This window comes from Micropterus salmoides, unplaced genomic scaffold (assembly GCF_014851395.1).
Source record: "Micropterus salmoides isolate LMB-PRFRI ecotype aquatic unplaced genomic scaffold, ASM1485139v1 Ms_hic_scaffold_7, whole genome shotgun sequence".
Lineage (NCBI taxonomy): Eukaryota > Metazoa > Chordata > Actinopteri > Centrarchiformes > Centrarchidae > Micropterus > Micropterus salmoides.
Window position 1 is genome coordinate 36,359,760 of NW_024044459.1, and position 19,347 is coordinate 36,379,106.

The window sequence follows — 19,347 nt, forward strand, 5'->3', positions numbered from 1 at the left end:
TGTCATGCTGTGTCATGTTGTTTTTGTTCATGGCGTCTACGTGTTTACTTTTTATGTACACTGTAGTTTGTGTCTGTTTTTGTTGAGCTTGTTGTCCTGTTTGTTTATGCTTGTTTTGCGTATTGACACTGTAAATTGTACTGTACACTGAAGGTTAACGTAGACTTTAACCTTCTTTGAATAACAATGACCTGGATGACTGAGAACCTTCACAGACACTGACAGTACTGTAAAAGTCAAATTCCTCGTATGTGTACACATACCTGGCGAGTCAAAAGCGAATGATTCAGTTTTTTTGTGGGAATGATTTAAATTCACAGCGAGATCAAATTTAATCACAAAAGGTTCCAGATTAAAGTTAAATCATTTGCTAAATGATAATAAATTTAGAATGCCGTGGTAAATGTAAATATATGTAACATTTCTGAATTCAATCTGTGCTATCCCTTTGTTCCGCAACAACAACAACAACAACAAAAAAAATCACATTGCATCAAAATTCTCGCTTTTATTTTGACGGCCCCGCCGCCCCACTTCCGCCTTCCCTCCATCTTAGCGCAGCTAGCTTAACGCAGCGGAGACGCAAACTGAGGCAGAGCGGATCAATTTGGAGTCACGGCGGTTGATCGGGATTGTGCGGCGACACCGACTGCTGCATCGGTAAGAAACTGCGGCCTCCGGCACCGCCGGACGAGCCGTTTAACGGGCCGTTTGTCCGCGTTGACGTTTTACCGCAAACCAGCTAGCATAGCGCCCGCGTCTCCCCGCAGACCTCCGCTCTCCCTTTGTTCGCTTGCGCCTTTTTTTTCCTGCTCCTTTGCACCGATGCGGGTTTTTTGTAAATACTGGCGCAACATGGCGGCCGTCCGGGGGGGTTTGACCAATTATCTCTGCACATATTTAAATAGTGCGGCGTGTGACCCGGCGGGGCGGGATGCGTGCTGCTCAGGTAATTAGAGAGGGAGCGGGTTAAACTGTGACCTCTGTCTTCATCATGGTCTTCATCATGGTCTTCATCAGGGATGACACCACGCTCTTCTTTTAATGTTACCTGCCATCTGACTGCATGTGCGCGCGCGTGTGTGTGAGGTCATACCTATTCTGCACACAAACAATGTGCAGGTGTGTGTGTGTGTGTATATGTGCGCGCGCACTGTCAGGTAAACTCACGTGTGTCCTCTGTACCTGAGTGACGTCTGGATGTTGCGTGATGACGTCAGACTGGAGTTTTTGGTTTGTCTTTTTCTTTCTTATAAAAGAAGAAGGGGACGTAGCCGCCGTGACGTCACCTGCTGGTTTGCAGCCTCCAGTTTGACAGTTTGGCCGCCGCCATGTTTATTTCTTGCAACCAGGGGCGCGTTCACCGCAGACAGAGCCGTGGTGCCTCACCACCCTGTCGTGAACGCAAGCGCGCTGCATTTTCCTGCCTTTTTAATGACGTGTTTACAGACTTGTCGCAGCTGATTGGGTAACGCCTGTGACACGCCCACCAAACAGAAGAAAACATACCTCGAAGCCCGTTGCACAACTTTGCAAGGAAACGTGTCGTTCAAAACAAAAACGTAGAGCGGTGCAAAACGTTTTGAGGTTGAACTCGCCCGTTTTCTCCCGTTTGGTGGGCGTGTCACAGGCGTTACCCAATCAGCTGCGACGAGTCTGTAAACACAACGTCATTAAAAAGGCAGGAAAATGCAGTGCGCTTGCGTTCACGACAGGCAGCCCATTGCGGAAAGTACGTTCACAAGGAAACGTGTCATTCGAACTCGTAACAGACGTAACCATATTTGGACGAGAGGGTGGAGCCTCATTTTCTCACAGACTTCTTTACAGTCACGCTTCTCTCTGCGGCCGGCGGAGTCGCCCCCTGCTGGTCATCAGCGTCGGCTGCAGTCGTGAGAGCCGCAAGTTGCCTCTCGGTTTAGACACTTCCTGTGTTCAGTACAGTCGCATGTTTTCTCGCGGGGGGTCTGGTCGTAAAACGTGGTTCAACTTTGGAGCTGAAATGATGAGTCATTATAGTCGATTTCTTGATGGGCAGAAAATGTCGATGCTCTGACGTTTGTGGTTTTAGTTACCTGCTGTAACTCCAGGTCCATGAACACACCTGTAGCTCTGACAGGCTGAGAATATAGTTGTATTTTTGCCGTCTGGTCACCCGCAGCAGCTCAGACGCTCAGGACTCGACAGGTGAAATGTTCTGAGAGAGTCGGGATGCTCTGTGTTTCCGTCTGAGAGCTTCGACCCTCTCACAGCGTGTTTTCACTTCACGAAAGGAACATTTTGGTCCCAAAACGTCTCGATCAGCGCCGCTTTGGTGAAGAAGATCTGGATCCAGGTGTTCTCGGTTCTTTGCTGTTCGTTTTGTAGCTAAATGTGAGACGCAGAACAAACGCTTGATGCTAAACAGTGGATCTCTTCACTGATCTGAGGCCGAACATGCAGAACTATTCTGAGAAAATCTGTTTTCAACAAATATCCACCAGGAAAATCATGTAAAATCTTTATTCAGTCCCTTTTAATTAATAGAAAAATTCGGTTGTAATTCAAATGAATGAAGTCAAACTTTTGTTATTTAGGAAAATTAAATCACCATAATTCTCATTATTGTTTTATTGCCCAGCTGTTTTAGATGAAGCAGATAAAACAAGAAGTGAGAAGAAAAGAAAAATGAAATCCAGAAAGGCTCTCTGTTCAGAAGGACCTGAGTTCCTCGGGCTGTTGCAGAGCCTCGGGGCCCCCAGCTGCAGACGCTCCGTCCCCTTTGGTTTTCAGTCGGGCCCCTTAACCTTAACTGTAAACCAGCCCTAACCAATCAGAGGCAGAGTTGTTGAAGCTCTGGCAGGAAACAAAATAACGCCTTTCGTCCACATCTGAAGTCGTAGTCACTCACTTCATTCACAATCCGTCTCTGAAACCAGGATGTGGCGTTTCCACTCCAGACACCTGATGATGATGATGATGATAACCACGGCGCTGGTGCGCATGTAAACACTGTCAACGTCAGCGTGTTGTTGTTTTTTCAAAACCCAAATATGTCATATTAATACCTCCAGGAGATGAAGAACGAGAGCGAACGTTTGGCCTTTGGCGTGTTTTGGTCGGACGCAGCGAGACAGCTGGAGACGCCAGGTCGAGGGTTTTCTCGCACCGACCAAACGACGGATTGAGAAAGCACATCTGGTGCTTCAGCGATCAATTTTACAGCCTCAGTCTGGAGCTTTAATCCCTCATCAGGTCTCCCGCTGTGGCTTTAATCTGTCTCTCTGCGGTCTGATCCTGATCCTGGTCCTGGTCTGCTGCCGTGTTACTGCAGCGCTGCAGGTCACATGCTCCTGCAGCAGCAGCAGCAGCAGCAGCAGCAGGTTTGTGGTTTGTGGTCGTCGTTTGTGCAGCTTGCAGCTCTGTATTTTATCTGAAGAGCGTCTGGAGCGTCTCTGTTGTTGTCCTGCAGTTTCCCAGCAGCTGGGCCGTCTGTTCTCTCGCCGCCAGCGTCTCTGACCTTGGAAGACTGAATATTTTCCTGCCGGATTCAACTTTTATCCTGATTCTCACTGACAGTTTGGCGTCTGCTCCGATACAGAAACCACTGAGAGCAGAACTGTTGTTGTTGTTTCTGTAGATTAAACCTCACAGCCGGATCTAAAGCAGATCGGACTGACTCCACATCGATGCATCGATAATAAAATAAAACGTACAAAATAGAACAACAAAGATTTAAGAGACCGATTCTGAGGATTTTAAAGTCGGATCATTTTCAGAAATGCACAACAAAGATGATCCCTAACATGTGTTATGTGTATTTATGAGAAGGGACGTCACGATAACTAAAAATAAATAATAAAAAGCATAATTATTCATTTCAACTTTTCTCTGTCTGAGATTTGTTGTTGTTATTGATGACTGACACGGATCGTGTTGACCTTTTCACACGGTCCCTAACTCCTCCTACAGTAACCGTAGTGTTGGACAGACGATCAGTTCTTGGCGCTGCAAACTGCATCGTCACTTTTGGCGATTTTCAGCTGATCAAACTGTGACACGTCTTCCTGAATTAGCTCTCCAACAGATCCCAGATCTGGGAGAAATCGAGGCTTCGACAGCTGCTGAAGGAAACGGCTGCTAAACTAACTTCACCTGGTTTCCAAACACCACGAGTCGCGGCCGAGCTGCAGCTGCAGCTGCGCTTCAAGTCTTCAAGCAGTAGCGAGTTTAGGTAGTAGAGAGTTTGTGGTGCGTTCAAGCACAACAAATTGCATTCGTTTCACAAGCACGCTTTCGAAACAGTGTAAATCAGCCGTGCGGGAGTTTCACCTTTAAAAAACGTTGAATGGATTTTCTCCCTCTGAGCAGGAACGCCGTCCTCTTCTGACTTTTTTACTCCCGAAACGACGTTCCCGTCTGCTCTCCCGTTTCCACCGCTGCTCTCAGCAGGTAGAAGCCTCGAGCAGAACCGTTGAGTCCTGCAGATGATCTGAAAGTATGAAAATGATCAACCAAAACGTTTCAACCACAAGTAGTTTCACGACAGAACGTTTAACTAAAGAAATGTGTTTCCTGATGGCAGTAATAGAAAACCGTTTCCTGTAATTCTGCTGCTGGAGTCGGTCTGTTTTGCAGATTTTTATGTCGGGGAACCTTTTGCCTGGTTAAATAAAGATCACACGGATCTTTAAGCACAATCTGTTCAACTGTGTCCGTCTGTTTCCCTCCTCAGGCTGAACTCGCCGTTTCCTCATCGAGTCCACCAGCTGTGACGTCGCCTCAGGCTCCAGGCGTTAGTCCGTACCCGGCCTGTATGCAGCCTGTCCGGGGCCCGGCCTAATTCCTGGTGCTCCTTCTTTCCCACCACCTCCTCCCTCCTTTCCCTACCCTCCTCCCCCCTGTCCCCTCCCTCCCTCCCACCCCCACAACCCCACCCCCTCACAAACTAACACCGACCTCGGCGCGGTGTCCACAGACCGACTCCCAGCGATAATCCCGGACCGGCGGCCTGGCTGGCTGCCCCTCTAAAGGTGGATGAATGAAGACCCCATTCAAGAGCCCAGCGGCCCCGCGGCCCCGAGCAGACGGGGGTGAGTTAGAGAATACATGAAACTCTTTTATAAACGCCGCTGATGTCAGTTTGATGAATCAACGGAGGCGACAAGTTTCTTCTTCGTCTTTCTGACAGAAACAGTCACAGCTTCCTGCAGCTGAAGAGAATCTGAAATTATTTAAATAAAAATAAAATGTGGGGGGTAGTGGGGGGGAGGAGAAATACTTGAGATTAAATACTTTAGACCAGAGTCGTATTGATGAGCTGTGACGTCAGACAATAATCACGCACGTTGTTGAAATGATGATCACATTAAATCACTTCCTGTTTCGCTCCCGACTCACTGTGCTCAGATGTCAGAGTGTCCTTGAACGCACCGCCATCAGTGTGACGGATGTTTTGCGTTTGTGTTTCAGGACATGCAGGCGTGTCAAACATGATGAAGAAGAAGAACTCGCACAAGTAAGTCTGACGAACAGAGAGAAGTCCTCCAGCTGGAACTTTAATTTCTTCTCTGTTCTTCCTGTCTTTTGTTCTTCATCGTCGGCATCTCTCACCTCCCTGCAGGAAACAGAGGACCAGCGTTGGTCCCAGCAAGACTCTGGCTCAGCCCAGAAGGAACATCGTGGGCTGCAGGATCCAGCACATCTGGAAGGAGGGCAGTAAGTTGGATTTAAGAGATCGTGTTGTGGTGTTAAGATAGTTTAGAGAAAAAGACAGGCGGGAAGGATGGGGGAGAACAGGGGGAAGGATGGGGGAGAACAGCGGGAAGGATGGGGGAGAGCAGGGGGAAGGATGAGGGAGAACAGGGGGAAGGATGGGGGGAGAACAGGGGGAAGGATGAGGGAGAACAGGCGGAAGGATGAGGGAGAACAGGCGGGAAGGATGAGGGAGAACAGGCGGGAAGGATGGGGGAGAGCAGGGGAAGGATGAGGAGAACAGGGGGAAGGATGGGGGAGAACAAGCGGGAAGGATGAGGGAGAAACAGGGGAAGGATGGGGAGAACAAGCGGGAAGGATGAGGGAGAACAGGGGGAAGGATGAGGGAGAACAGGGGGAAGGATGGGGGAGAACAAGCGGGAAGGATGAGGGAGAACAGGGGGAAGGATGGGGGAGAACAAGCGGGAAGGATGAGGGAGAACAGGCGGATGAGGGAGAACAGGCGGGAAGGATGGGGGAGAGCAGGCGGGAAGGATGGGGGAGAGCAGGGGGAAGGATGAGGGAGAACAGGCGGATGAGGGAGAACAGGCGGGAAGGATGGGGGAGAGCAGGGGGAAGGATGAGGGAGAACAGGGGGAAGGATGAGGGAGAACAGGGGGAAGGATGGGGGAGAGCAGGCGGGAAGGATGAGGGAGGAACAGGGGGGAAGGATGGGGGGAGAACAGGGGGAAGGATGGGGGAGAACAAGGGGGAAGGATGGGGGAGAACAAGCGGGAAGGATGGGGGAGAACAGGGGGAAGGATGGGGGGAGAACAGGGGGAAGGATGAGGGAGAACAGGGGGAAGGATGGGGGAGAACAGGCGGGAAGATGGGGGAGAGCAGGCGAAGGATGAGGGAGAGCAGCGGGAAGGATGAGGGAGAACAGGGGGGAAGATGGGGAGAACAGGCGGGAAGGATGGGGAGAACAGTGGAAGGATGGGGGAGAACAAGTGGGAAGGATGAGGGAGAACAAGCGGGAAGGATGGGGGAGAACAGGGAAGGATGGGAGAACAGGCGGAAGGATGAGGAGAACAGGGGAAGGATGGGGGAGAGCAGGCGGGAAGGATGGGGGAGAACAGGGGGGAAGGATGAGGAGAACAGGGGGGAATGATGGGAGAACAGGGGGAAGGATGAGGAACATGGGGGAAGGATGGGGGAAACAGGGGGAAGGATGAGGGAGAAGGGGGAAGGATGAGGGAGACAGGGGGGAAGGATGGGAGACAGGGGAAGGATGAAGGAGAACAGGCGGGAAGGATGGGGGAGAAACAGGCGGGAAGGATGGGGGAGAACAGGGGGAAGGATGGGGGGAGAACAGGGGAAGGATGAGGGAGAACAGGGGAAGGATGGGGAGAACAGGGGGAAGGATGAGGGAGACAGGGGGAAGGATGGGGGAGAACAAGGCGGGAAGGATGGGGGAGAGCAGGCGGGAAGGATGGGGGAGAGCAGGCGGGAAGGATGGGAGAACAGGGGGAAGGATGCTCGTCCTTTAAACCTGTGCTGTCTTTGCTCCTTCTCAGGTAAGTCGTCCCAGTGGAAGGGGACGGTCCTGGACCAGGTCCCCGTTAATCCGTCTCTCTACCTGATCAAATATGACGGCTTCGACTGCATCTACGGCCTGGAGCTGTACAGCGACGAGCGAGTGGGGACTGGAGTCCTGCCCGACAGAGTGGGTGAGGACGGACAAAGCCAGAGAGGAGCTCTGTTACCTTGTACCGTATTAAATGAGGTCGTAATCCTTGCGGGCTCCTGCGCCCTGTGACTGAAGTGCTTGGCTTTGCCACTGACGGGCTCAGATTGTTATTAAAAACAAATGGAGAGAGACCTTTTTAAAGAGTAAGATCATCAAAGACTCACCAGACTCCCTTGACAAAAACAGTAAATTTACCTCTTTTATATACCGCTGCCTTGGTCGGCTAGTTTGTTTGTGTTATTGTTTGACCTTTGCATTTTTAAAACTTTAAAACAACAGATTCACACAACACAAACCCCCCCCCCCCCCCCCCCCCCCCCCCCACCAAAGTCACACAATAACACAAACAAACTAACCGACCAGGACAGCAGTAGAGCAGTAACTCCTGTGTTCTGCCAGGTAAAAGTGCCGTTTTTTTCAAGGGAGTCTGGTGGCTTTGACCAGAGTGATTAATTTGCTGATTTTGCTAATTATTCAAAATGTACAACATGCAACTCTTAGCAACCAAGCGTCATCTCATCTGTTGCATCATCTATTACCTATAGATGACATTTTATGTTCTTTAAATTCCCTTCAATACAGTCATAGTTTTATAACAGCAGCATCTAGTGGACCTTAGAAGAACTGCAGCTCGACACGCTTGAGCTCTGACAATTCTGTTACAAACCGTTTTGTTCATTAGGTCATGATGTCATTATAAACTTTTCTCTCAGCTCCGGCCCGTGTGAGCGACTCGATGCTGGCGGAGACGATGATCGGGAAAGCGGTGGAGCACATGTTTGAGACGGAGGACGGGCCGAAGGAGGAGTGGAGGGGGATGGTTTTGGCTCGGGCTCCAATCATGACCGCCTGGTTCTACATCACCTACGAGAAAGACCCGGTCCTCTACATGTACCAGCTGCTGGACGACTACAAGGAGGGAGACCTGCGCATCATGCCCGACTCCAGTGAGTGGAAACGCACAGAAACTGGTTCTGCTGGACCAGGGTTCAGTTCAGCACCTGGTTCAGGTTTAGCTTTAGTCTTTCAACAAATGTTCCATGCGAGTCATCTGATCAACAAAAAGATCTTTTATTATCTTAGAGAATCCAGTCAATTTTCAAAAATTGAAAATCAACAATTTTTTTATTGTAATTTTTATTTGTTAAGCGTCACAACCCCTGAAGTGACTCTTAACATTTGGCAAGTCTAGAAGAGCTGCATGATTATCATTTTACCCCCATTCAAGTTAGCGGAGAGCTCAACCGGAAGTCAACACAGTGCAACAATAAAACCTTTTAGACGATGTAATTGCAGAACTACACCAACGCACAAGTATAAATGCTCACACCGGCTTATATGTAGGCGAAGACTCTGAAGTATGAATTGTCCGTAGCGGCGCATAAAAATGACGAAGACAACATTTTTATTAAGCTTTGCTTTTATGGGTTCCACACGTGTCGTGGTGTTTGTTCAGTTTAATATTGTTGGTAGATTTCAGCTTGTTAAAGATAAGTTGGTATCAGCCAGTGAAAAAGAAGACGTGCATAAATAGAAACGTGTTTGGATAAAAACAACATGTTGCTTGACGAAGAAGTCAACAACATGAAGATGTTTCTAATTCACCCGTCTCTCTCTCTCTCTCTCTCTCTCTGCAGACGACACTGTGGCGGCGGAGCGGGAGCCCGGCGAGGTGGTCGACAGTCTGGTGGGCAAACAGGTGGAATACGCCAAAGAGGACGGCGGGAAGCGGTCGGGGATGGTCATCCACCAGGTGGAGGCCAAGCCCTCCGTCTACTTCATCAAGTTTGACGACGACTTCCACATCTACGTCTACGATCTGGTCAAGACCTCCTAAGACCGGTCCGGGACCCCCAAAAAAGACTAACCGAGACCTGCCCAGACCCACCTAAAACCCCACCGTGAGAACCCCAGTAAAGAAAAACAGCTAGGGTTTAAAAACATCCTGAGACTCACCCTGATCGATGGAGACGCCTGAGACAGATGCTATCCATTCTTTACCCTTTCGTTTCTGAAACGCCTTAAAAACAGGAAACATACCCGACTGTGGAAGTCCAGCCCCCCCTCACCAAGACAGAAGACCTACAAAGCAGCTTCCAGGTCTTCAGAAGACTCACTGAGGCGTTTATAAATCACATTTATTCTCCAGATTTCTTTAGACTCTTTTAGGACGCTTCCTCTGACACCTGCTGAAACACAAAACTGGTTCAAGAGCCCCAGAAGAAGACCAGCGACCAGCAGCGGTATTTGGATTACCTGTGTTGTTAAATTTGTGGTGATAATAAACAAAAAAAACATTTTAAACACTCTCTGGATTATTTCAAACAACGCGAGACGTCCAGAGATCCGCGAGGACTCGACGAAAACCGGAAGGTCTCCTGACCGTTTCAGAGTCAAAGCAGGTCTGAGGACATTTACATAAACAGAAAGACCTCCTCCCCCCTTTTCCTGAAACCCTGTCAGACCGTTTGAGACGTCCGTTGTCAGAGGAGGGGGAGGCGGCGGGGTGGACAGGTCTGAGTCTGCCGGGTTAATGAAGGGATGGGACTTCAGGAGCACAGGGCCCCCCTCCAGATGACGTGGAAGCTGAACCATCATCTGTCTCCATCTGCATTCATAGAAGGTGTAAGTGGACACGCAGGAGGAACTGGTGTCCAATCACAGAGCATTTTACTGACCCCGCCTCCCCGCACGGTCCCCTGTTGACGAACAAAGACGCTGACTGGAACCAAGTCTGTAAAGGACGCGGAAGACACAGACTCTTTTACCTTTCTCCATCCTTTTACCATTTGTCTTCTGTCCTGTCGCTGTTGACTCCTACATTACCCACAATGCATTTAGGCTCTTACGTTCGACAGTTTGATAGGCTCAGGTGTCGGATGTACGAGCTCGTAGAGAAACCGTCTCATTGGCTGCATCAGTCGGTCCAAAAAAATGGCCCGATAGCATCGTTAGCCGTCCTCATTAAACCGGCTAACCGCCTTGCTAGCGCTCGTGCTCAGTGGGAAATGCTAATGATGCTAACGAGCTATTTTCCCATCGAATTAACAGAAACTTTAAAAAAACTCCTTCCTGTGAATAATCCAAACGGAGCTCCGTTACTTGTTGGGTCTGTTTAGCTGTTCAGCAGTTTTAGCGTCTCTTTGCGGTGTTAGCATCTTTGTTATTTAAACAGTTTTTCCGGTGCAGCTTCAGTTCCCCCGAAAATGTCGACGTGAAGGTTTGACTGGTTCTTTAGTTTTATTCTACTTTTAAACGTTGCGACTCCAGCTGATGTTTTTACACCTGTACCCACTTGTTTATATTTGATTTTTGGCAAAGAGAGGAGTGAAATATTCCACGATGACGACGCTTAAACTTAAACTTTGCATGGACTCTGGTCCAGATGACAAGTAGTTCAGGTCAAATTGCGTAATCAATAAAAAAGTTAATCAATTATTAATACTGTATGTCTAGGATGTGTTTAGGGTAATGACTTTAACCCCCTTTTTAGCATTTCTAAGCAGTATATTTTTACATTTCAGAGATTGTTTATATCACACTATGTAATGAGCAGATTCATATTTATGAATACAGTATTTGTCAATAATAACTTCTACTATGAGAATATCTTTAAAATTAGTACAGCTGTGTTTAATCTGCCCACACGAGGAGTTATAGTTGTGGAAAGATACATTAATAAATACTGTGTTAGTCTGCGCACAACTACTAGGTGTTGATATACTGCTTATAGATGCTAAATAAGGCGGCGAGGTCTCCGTCTGACCCTGACCACAAAGGATTTCCCCGAAACGTCTGAATGTTGCTTTACCGGCTTACTTCAGACTGATCAGCTCTAAAACAAATCAGTCCTGAGTTTTTTTTCTCAAACCAAAGCAAAGGGAAGGTTAAACTGTAGCAGGCGTCAAGCCCCGCCCCCCTGGCTGAGCTCTGTTATCTAATTGGCTGGACTCGGATGTGTTATGTTGTGGACCAAACGTGCTGGAAGGTTTTATTTTATTTTATTTTTTAGTCTGTGTTTGTATAAAAATCTGTCCCTTTTCTTTTTGCTGCTTTCATATCCACGCGCTGTTTACGTTCTCCTTTTTGTTAATATGTTTATATCCGCTGGCGCGTACAGAACAGAGCGCCTCGTTTTCTTTGTATATTATCTGTTCTGTTGGTTTGACTCTGCCTCCCGTTGTTCTGTCCCGCGTGCTGTATATTTCCCAGTTAGCTGTACCAAGCTCAAAATGGCTGAACCTTTCTCCCAGCTGCAGCTCCACTGATCTGGTTGGTTGGTTTTGTGCTGACATAACGCGTTGTTGTGCTTACAGTTACTATAAAAGTCCTTTTTCACAGAAGTCCGTCAGAAGCGTGATACCTTCTGATTCATTTCACCTCCCACAATCCCGTGCTCTTAGCTGATGTAGCATGTAGCTCCGCCCGCCACAGTAGGTGTGTAAACATCGCCACCGGTGACGTTAGCATTAGCATAAACAGCCGTGTTGCCTGAGCCACATCCCACGTGCCTGAAGACCCGAAACTTAATGTTTTAAAAGAAGGTAAATGTTTTCATGTTGTATCCCAACTGTTTTTAAATCTGGAACGTTCCCGGTTTGAGCCCCTAGCGTGGGTTCCGCCACATTTCATCTGTTCTGTAATCTAGAATTTATAGCACCTGTTTGAGACTGTGGAACATGTTCCATCAAAATGTGTGTGACGCAACCTGCACGTTCTGATTGCAGAACATTCTCAACTTTTGGGAAAACTCTTGAAGAATCTGAACGTGTCCCGTCGCAAAGTGATTCTAGAAAGCGTTAGACTCTCGTCACGGAACCCACATGTTCTGGTTCTTTTTGTAGTGTTGAGTTCTGGATTTCTGATTCTAGAATCGAGCGTTTAAGCACTTTAAATTACTTCGGGAACGTGTCCCGCCGCAACTTTGGCAACGTGTTTGAAACCCTCCTGTTCTGACCCGTGGCTTGAGAACTGTATTGAGGTCTGGTTTGGGTTCTCGCGTTCTCACTCTAGAATATTTAATATTACCAGTTCTAGAATCTGATTAATTCTAGAACCCGGTGACTAGAACAATCTCAAGCTTGCCTGTTAGAACCCGCATGTTCTGATTCTAGAACACACACCCGGCATCCTCATTGTAGTGTTCTTTTGCGGTTTCAGTTGTTCTGATTTTAGAATTGGAACGTGTGCAACCTGTTTGGAACCCTCCTATTCAGAACACGGAGACCCCAATGTGCATTCTCGTTGACAGAACCCACGCATTCGGATTCTTTGTAGTGTTGACTTCTGGAACTTTCTTCTCATATTGAAATACACTCGTTCTGACTCTAGAATCAAGCACTAACACTACGTCTCCACAGTCCATCAGATTTTCTGGAACATGTCCCATAAAAATGTGTGTTTCCTGAAGGATGAACACGTTCAGGTTCTAAAGGGTCAGAGACTCTGGGTTTGAGAACTGTAATGATATCCGGTTTGGGTTCTCGCGTTCTCACTCGCGATCATATAACCTTAGCACTTCCTCACTGTTCTAGAATCAGATTTCCTGAAATACACGGCTACAAATTCTAGAACCCGGAGACCAGAGCAATGCAGAGCGCGCGTTTTCATGTCGGAACCCAACACGACAGTTCTAGAACGTTAATTTTCCTAAGATTTAAATCCCTTGTTCTGACCGTACAATCAGGAACGTGTCCCGTCACAAAGTGCACAACGTATGTGGAACGTTTTTATTTAGCTTCCCGTTCTAGATCACGGAGACTCCTCTTTTGAAGAAGACCTGCATTCTCATCACGGAACCCGCACGTTCTGTTTTCTCGTTGGGAAGAACACTGAAAACCTGCTCAGAACATCCACGGCCGGAGAGGAAACACCAGGGGGTTCGTTGTTTTAGTTTTTTTTTTCGCGGTGTGATCGTAAAACGAGTACCGTGTGATCTTAATGTAACAAACTCGTCCTCTAGAGATCACAACGTGTTTGGTGTTTCCGTGGATCTCAGTGGCTCACGAGCTGTCAAACGTTTCTTTTTGTGATCACAAGAAAAGAACGACGCCCGTGAGTTCTGTAGCTCTGCAAAATATTTACCGTTAAAACGGACGGCGGGAGCAGGTGACCTCGTTTCTTTGTTTCAGAGAGCTTCAGGTGGAAATGTGCGTTTACTCTGCTCACCTGGTCGGCCCTGAGACTATTAGCCTTGTTACGGCCAGTTTATACCTCTGTGTTGAATATACACGTAGCCTGGCGCTCGCCTCCCAAAATGTAACTACACGCCGCTGCGACACAGGCTACAAGAACTGATTGGTCGGCTTGGTAGCGTTACATTTCCTCCTGCGCTTCTTCTGCCTCAACGACCTTCTGTCACGTTTCTGCGTTTTAGTGATTTCACTAAAAGTAACTCTTGTTCAACATCGATCAGCTCCGACTCCAACGGGATCCGTTCGCTTTCAGTCGCCATTATTTGTAGCAGCCTACACCAACAAAGAAGAAATTCAACCGCCAACAAGAGCGACGCGGACTCCAACGCTCGAGCATAAATGCCCACGGCGGCACTTCGCCTGCAACTCAATGCAGAAGTATAAACTGGCCTTCAAGGTTCTGGCTGGACCCGACCTGTCCGATTCTTGACTCATTCTCCCGCCAGAAACCCCACCGCCAACAAGTGTTTTGGCGCCGTAACTGCACAGCGACGCAGACACCAACGCACAAGTATAAATAGTCACGAGTAACTTGGCGTTTAGCCGTTTCTGGCTCTGCTTCTCCGTCTCTGGCTTCCTCTCCCGCCTCTTTACTTTAACCCGTCTTCACTCCCGTCACCACGGAAACATGGAAGCTGTCGGACCGTTTGTCTTTCAGTCAGAGGAATCAGCTGTACCCACAATGCACCTTGCCTCAGGCCCGTGAACCATGGGGGCGTTTAGGCTGTAGTAAAGACTCCTGGGTGGGTCGGGGGGTAAAACCAGCGTCTGGGTGGATCTACAGCCTCCATGATGTGGACATGAGTTAGTGGTGTGTTCAGGAGCCGACACGGCGTTCGTATTTTACAGAAGACATTGATCAGTGTGCGTGTGAGCGAGTGTGTGTGTGTGTGTGTGCGTGCTGTCGATCAGCCCCTGTTCAGAGCAGTGTTGTTTTTGCATGCCTATATTCTAGCTCAGTGTAAATCGATGTGAGTTGCATGTCCGTGTAGTTTTCAGTTGTTCGGCTGACTTCTGTCTGTGGTGGCTTTGGGTGCCTTTTGTTTTATTTCTGTTTGTTTTGTTTTTCTTTCCCTGTTTTTCTTTTGTACCGTGTGTCCCAGAGGCGGCTGTTTTTTTTTGTTTTTATGGGTTGGGGGGGTTATTGAGCAAAAAAGAGAAATAAATGAAAATGAAAAGAATATCCTCTTAGAAACTGAACTGCCAGCGGTCATCATCACGCTCGAGGTGATGACGGCTGTGACTTGTGTTTTTGGGGGGATTGTCCCTTTAAAGAGTGCCAACTTACAGATGCCAGTGTTGTACAGCGGTGAAAAAGCTCACACTATTTACTAAAAATAAACCATTTCTCTGTTTTTTTCCACTGTCGAGTCTGTCGGTTCTTTTAAACTGAAACTGAAAAGAGACGTCGCGGCGACGAGCAGATCTTCAGGCTCACAAAAGACAAATAAAGAAAGACAAACAGGATCTTTTAATGAAGACAGTTAAAGAAGAAGAGCAGCCATCGTTCTCGGGTCTTAGATGTTTTCCAGAAGGTTTACAGACGTCCTGCTGACAGACAGAAGTTTTATTCATTTGTTTCTGGGTGTTAAAATCAGCTCCACCCATCTAAATAAATTGATTTATTCTAGTTATGTGAAGAATCAGCCTGCTGGCTCTTCAGCAACATGAATTTCATGGTCAGAAATTGACATAAATGTAAATATTTGCATTTATTATTATTTTTAAAATGGCAGATATAATTTAAACCCAACAGTGGACACACAGCAGTGTAATAAATTACCTGCATTATGTATTTAACAGAACAATTGAAAAAAGATGAATACAAAAAGGTAATTTTTCATCATATCAGGTAAAATAAGCATCAAATAGAAATATTATAACACTCATTTCACCTTTTTGCCAAAATTTTTTTATCAGAGCCCAGTAGATTAAGATACGGTCATCTTCTTTTAAAGACTCAGAATAAACCTTTAGAAATATTTCTCAGTATGTGGAGAACTTATTGAAAAGTTAAATGGACGATAGTTTGTAAAATAGTAAAGCTACAATTATTTCTGACACGAGGTTATGTGTCCATCACTATGGTATTATGAGGTAATATATATGTATATACATATATAAAGGGGTCCTGGTAATATTTCACCACTCTTAGTTTACTTTTATTATAACAAGGTTCATTGTTCCTAATTGATAATCAGTGAAACATTTGCTTTATATACAATATACGTATGTATTGTTGTTTATTTTGCCTGGTATGTGCAGCACGGTAATATAAATAATTAAAAAATATATTTTTTACAATTATAATTCACTTTACATTTGATAAAAATCTCAAAGTGCTAGACGGAAGTCTGTCTTCTTCCTTCATTAATTGCCTGTTTAGTTGCATTACAGTCCAATAAAGCTTCTGAGGGCGTATTAACAGGCTGATCCAACAATCGCTGCTGCAGAATAACCAAAGAAGGTAAAGATAAAGTTTAGGTCAGCAAAACTCAGAAATAATGTACATTTCAGAAAGGGATCATTTGTTTCTTGGATTAATGATTGGGCAAGATGTTTTCATTGATCCCAATTTGAATTTTAAAAAAGCCTGACTCTGGTGAGAAATGAGCTGCAACAGATCACTTTTAGAAACACGGGGTCTTACTTTGTCTTGGACTAAGTGATTGTTGAGATGACTTAACGAACACGTTGTATTTTACCCACTGGAACAGGAGGTGTAACTACCTGTCTGGAACCGTCATGGAGAGATTAAAATATTAGAAACATGAGGATAAACTTTAGATCCAGAAATACAGCAGAGAGGGAGTAAAAACGTTAACGAGCATGTTTCTCTGCAGCTGCTTGAGGTGAAAATAAGCAGCTTTTTGACCACAAGTTCGACTTAAAACGTGACAAAACTCACAGCTTGTTTTCAGCTGAAAAGGTCTAAAATCTGAATTTAATGTGAATTAATGAATGAAGTTTCATTATTGTGTCCCACGTGGGCTTACAAGACACCAAAAGACAGTCTGGCCAGGACCAGAGTTCAGTATATACAGTGCCAAACAATACAGAAAGGAGAATAAATATCTATACATATCCACGCACACATACATCCACATATATCAACATACACATAAGCAATTCACAATTAAATCTAATTAAATAAACTAATTTGCCTTCTTTTCCAAGTCTTTGAGACAAAGTTAGCAAACTTAAATGCATCAAAATGAAATGTTTTGATCATCAGGGTTTTGTCACATGACTTCCAGGAACATTGATTCTCTCAGTAAGTTCTGCAGCACAAAAGAAAATGCGATTTCACTTCACCCAGGTCACACAATCTGTTTTCCTCTGAGGCAGAACCCCAACTCTGAGCCGTGCAGCCCAGGATCTCTGGCTTCAAGATAAACGAGGTGTAACGTGTGAGTCGGGACTAAAGTTCTGTTTGATATGCATAAGAGCCGACGTTTAACACAATGTATGTCACAAGTATGTATGTGTGAAACATGAAGGTGCAGTTGTAAACCATAAACTCAACTCCTCCCTAAGAGTGTTAAAAACACACGGACTCTCAGTAACAACGTGTTTGAGCAATATTATCTGTTTAATACTAATGTCTGGTATTCTCTGCTTCAATACTCTGGTTACTCACAATACTGTAGTTTTTAAGGATTGTTTCCGTTCAACATCAGCTCCACCTGAACTCAGTGTTAATGTTTAATTCATTTATAATGACACGTCTGTTCATACTGTAAAATACTGTACATATCTGCGCTCCTTTGTCTTTAGATTGTAGATTTAAATTTTAATAATAGTCTATTTAGTTATATTTTTCTCTTTTCCCTAATTGTTATGTAAAGTGAGCAATTGTAAGAGAAGCCTGTCAGTAAAGTATTGGTTCTTTTTTTATTGCCCTCCACAGCACCAGGCGTCGCTGTCGCTTCACTCGTCACTCCCACAATGCACCTCTGCAGCTGGAGAACAAAACTCTTGCTTTTCTCGCTGTTATTTCAGATTAAACGCGCGCAGACGCGGTGATCTGACCGCGGGCTGCTGCTCGGCGTCACGCGAGCTCGTGGAGCGGGTGACATCAAGAAGTATCGATCCGCGAACATGTGACACCGTGAGTCAGACAGCTGGAGCGGCGCTACAGAGACTCTCAGCGCCATGTTGTCCGCGTGATCTTTCCAGTTCATGAGCGTGATGATCGGTGTGTTCACGGTCCATCCGTGACAGGTGCGGCCTGCTCCTTGTTACGCACTGCGCCTCAGCCTTTCTGATCCTGGACTGGAAACCGACCCTGAGTTCTTGTGTCACTGTGAAAATTAAACATGGTTACAGAGTCTTGACGTCACGTGTCCCCGTGTTCATTGGCAGGAAAGAAAGAAAAGAGATCAAAGTCTCGTCAACAGCCCAAAAACCAGTGTTGTGTATCTGAGCCGCTACATTTTAACACAAAGTTAAAAAAAATATTGAAGTTAATAAAACACGTAGCCAAGATGTTGATCTGTTTTTGATACATTCTTTTCTTTGTTAGGTAAACAAAGAAAAGAATGAAAACACTATTTTTTATGTAAAAAATTGACCCAAAAATCAACATTATGCAAGTTAAATACATAAAGAGGCGAGAACTCAAAGTTGTCCCCGATATCTGTAATACAATAATGATAGATTATATAGACTATTGATAATATTATATTATTAATAAATAATATAATTATATTAAAAAATGCTTTTGTAGTAGAAGTTATAGCTATACAAACAAATGTAATATTTAAATATATAAACTTCGTTTTTGCAGCCTGATAAAGGTCATTGTCAAACGCTCACTATGTTTCTGGGGGAACTTCTATTTTTTATTTTGATCCACTAGATGGAGCCATAGCCTCTTCATCTTCTTCATCAAACAACAACAACAACAACAACAGTGTGAAAACAAGAGCAGACAACTTGAAATAAAAACGTCTTGCACAAATATTTTCCTAGCAGATTATATATGAACAAATACATCATTTTTACAACATATACATTTTGTATGTGAGCTTTACAGGCATTTTTGTGAGATTGAGTTTGATGATGTAGTTTTAGTGTATAAACATGTGAATAATTCAAGCAGACCAGCGCAAACGGTGAACGCTGAGAATTGGCCAACTTGCCACGACACTTTTCAGAGTCCATGAGCTTTGACTGAACAAAGGCTCCTAATGATGTTCAGTAAAAGTTTTTATATGAGCTCGACTGAATACTTCACTCATTAGGATCGTCTATGTTAAGACAGTAAAGAACTGTTTTAAAGGGATTAGCAACACCAACACCCACAATCTCTTGCTTGCCTCCGCCTCCCTCTGCAGCAATGAGGAGGCCAAAGTTCACTTCTTTTGTACCCTGTTGTGATCCTCTTTCAGGTAAAATGTCCAAGCACAGCTGCTGCTCTTCTCTTCTGGTTTGAGACAAGAACAACAACAAGAGAAGACAAACTGTTACAAAGAAGAAACTTGTAAAAGAAAGAGAAGACACTTGAAGAATAAATGACTTGATAAGGGAGATTTTAAAACATGATAAAACAGTTTTTACCTCAAGCAGTTGACATCGTGTATTTTCACATCCGTAAACAGCACATGTACATATTGTGATTGTGAGGGTTTGGTTTGATTTACACAAGAACCTTTTCAAACATTTTGGCAAAGACATCACACTTTTTTAAAAAAGTTTTTTTTAAATCTCAACTTCTCAGCTGACGAA

General features: G+C 45.5%; 2 protein-coding genes and 1 non-coding gene across 3 annotated transcripts in view; all 3 read left to right on the top strand.

Moving 5' to 3' along the window:
* Positions 1-19,347, top strand: part of LOC119891530 (scavenger receptor cysteine-rich type 1 protein M160-like) — a 667,824-nt gene that overhangs the window by 164,459 nt on the left and 484,018 nt on the right. The window lies entirely within an intron of this gene.
* spinb (spindlin b) lies at positions 534-14,980 on the top strand. Its single transcript, XM_038703368.1, has 7 exons — positions 534-660; positions 4,715-5,072; positions 5,452-5,497; positions 5,603-5,697; positions 7,251-7,403; positions 8,137-8,370; positions 9,061-14,980. Exons 2-7 carry the CDS (start codon positions 5,021-5,023, stop codon positions 9,258-9,260), a joined length of 780 nt encoding a protein of 259 aa, XP_038559296.1. The 5' UTR covers positions 534-660; positions 4,715-5,020; the 3' UTR covers positions 9,261-14,980.
* LOC119892557 lies at positions 17,787-17,887 on the top strand. The gene has a single exon (XR_005442590.1). It is a non-coding gene; the product is annotated as a small nucleolar RNA U13 (small nucleolar RNA).

Bases quoted from the DNA above. Each gene is read 5' to 3' on its own strand.
- spinb (XM_038703368.1), top strand. From the start codon at position 5,021: ATGAAGACCCCATTCAAGAGCCCAGCGGCCCCGCGGCCCCGAGCAGAC. The intron at 5,698-7,250 runs GTAAGTTGGATT...GCTCCTTCTCAG, and splicing joins GCACATCTGGAAGGAGGGCA to GTAAGTCGTCCCAGTGGAAG. The intron at 7,404-8,136 runs GTGAGGACGGAC...CTTTTCTCTCAG, and splicing joins AGTCCTGCCCGACAGAGTGG to CTCCGGCCCGTGTGAGCGAC.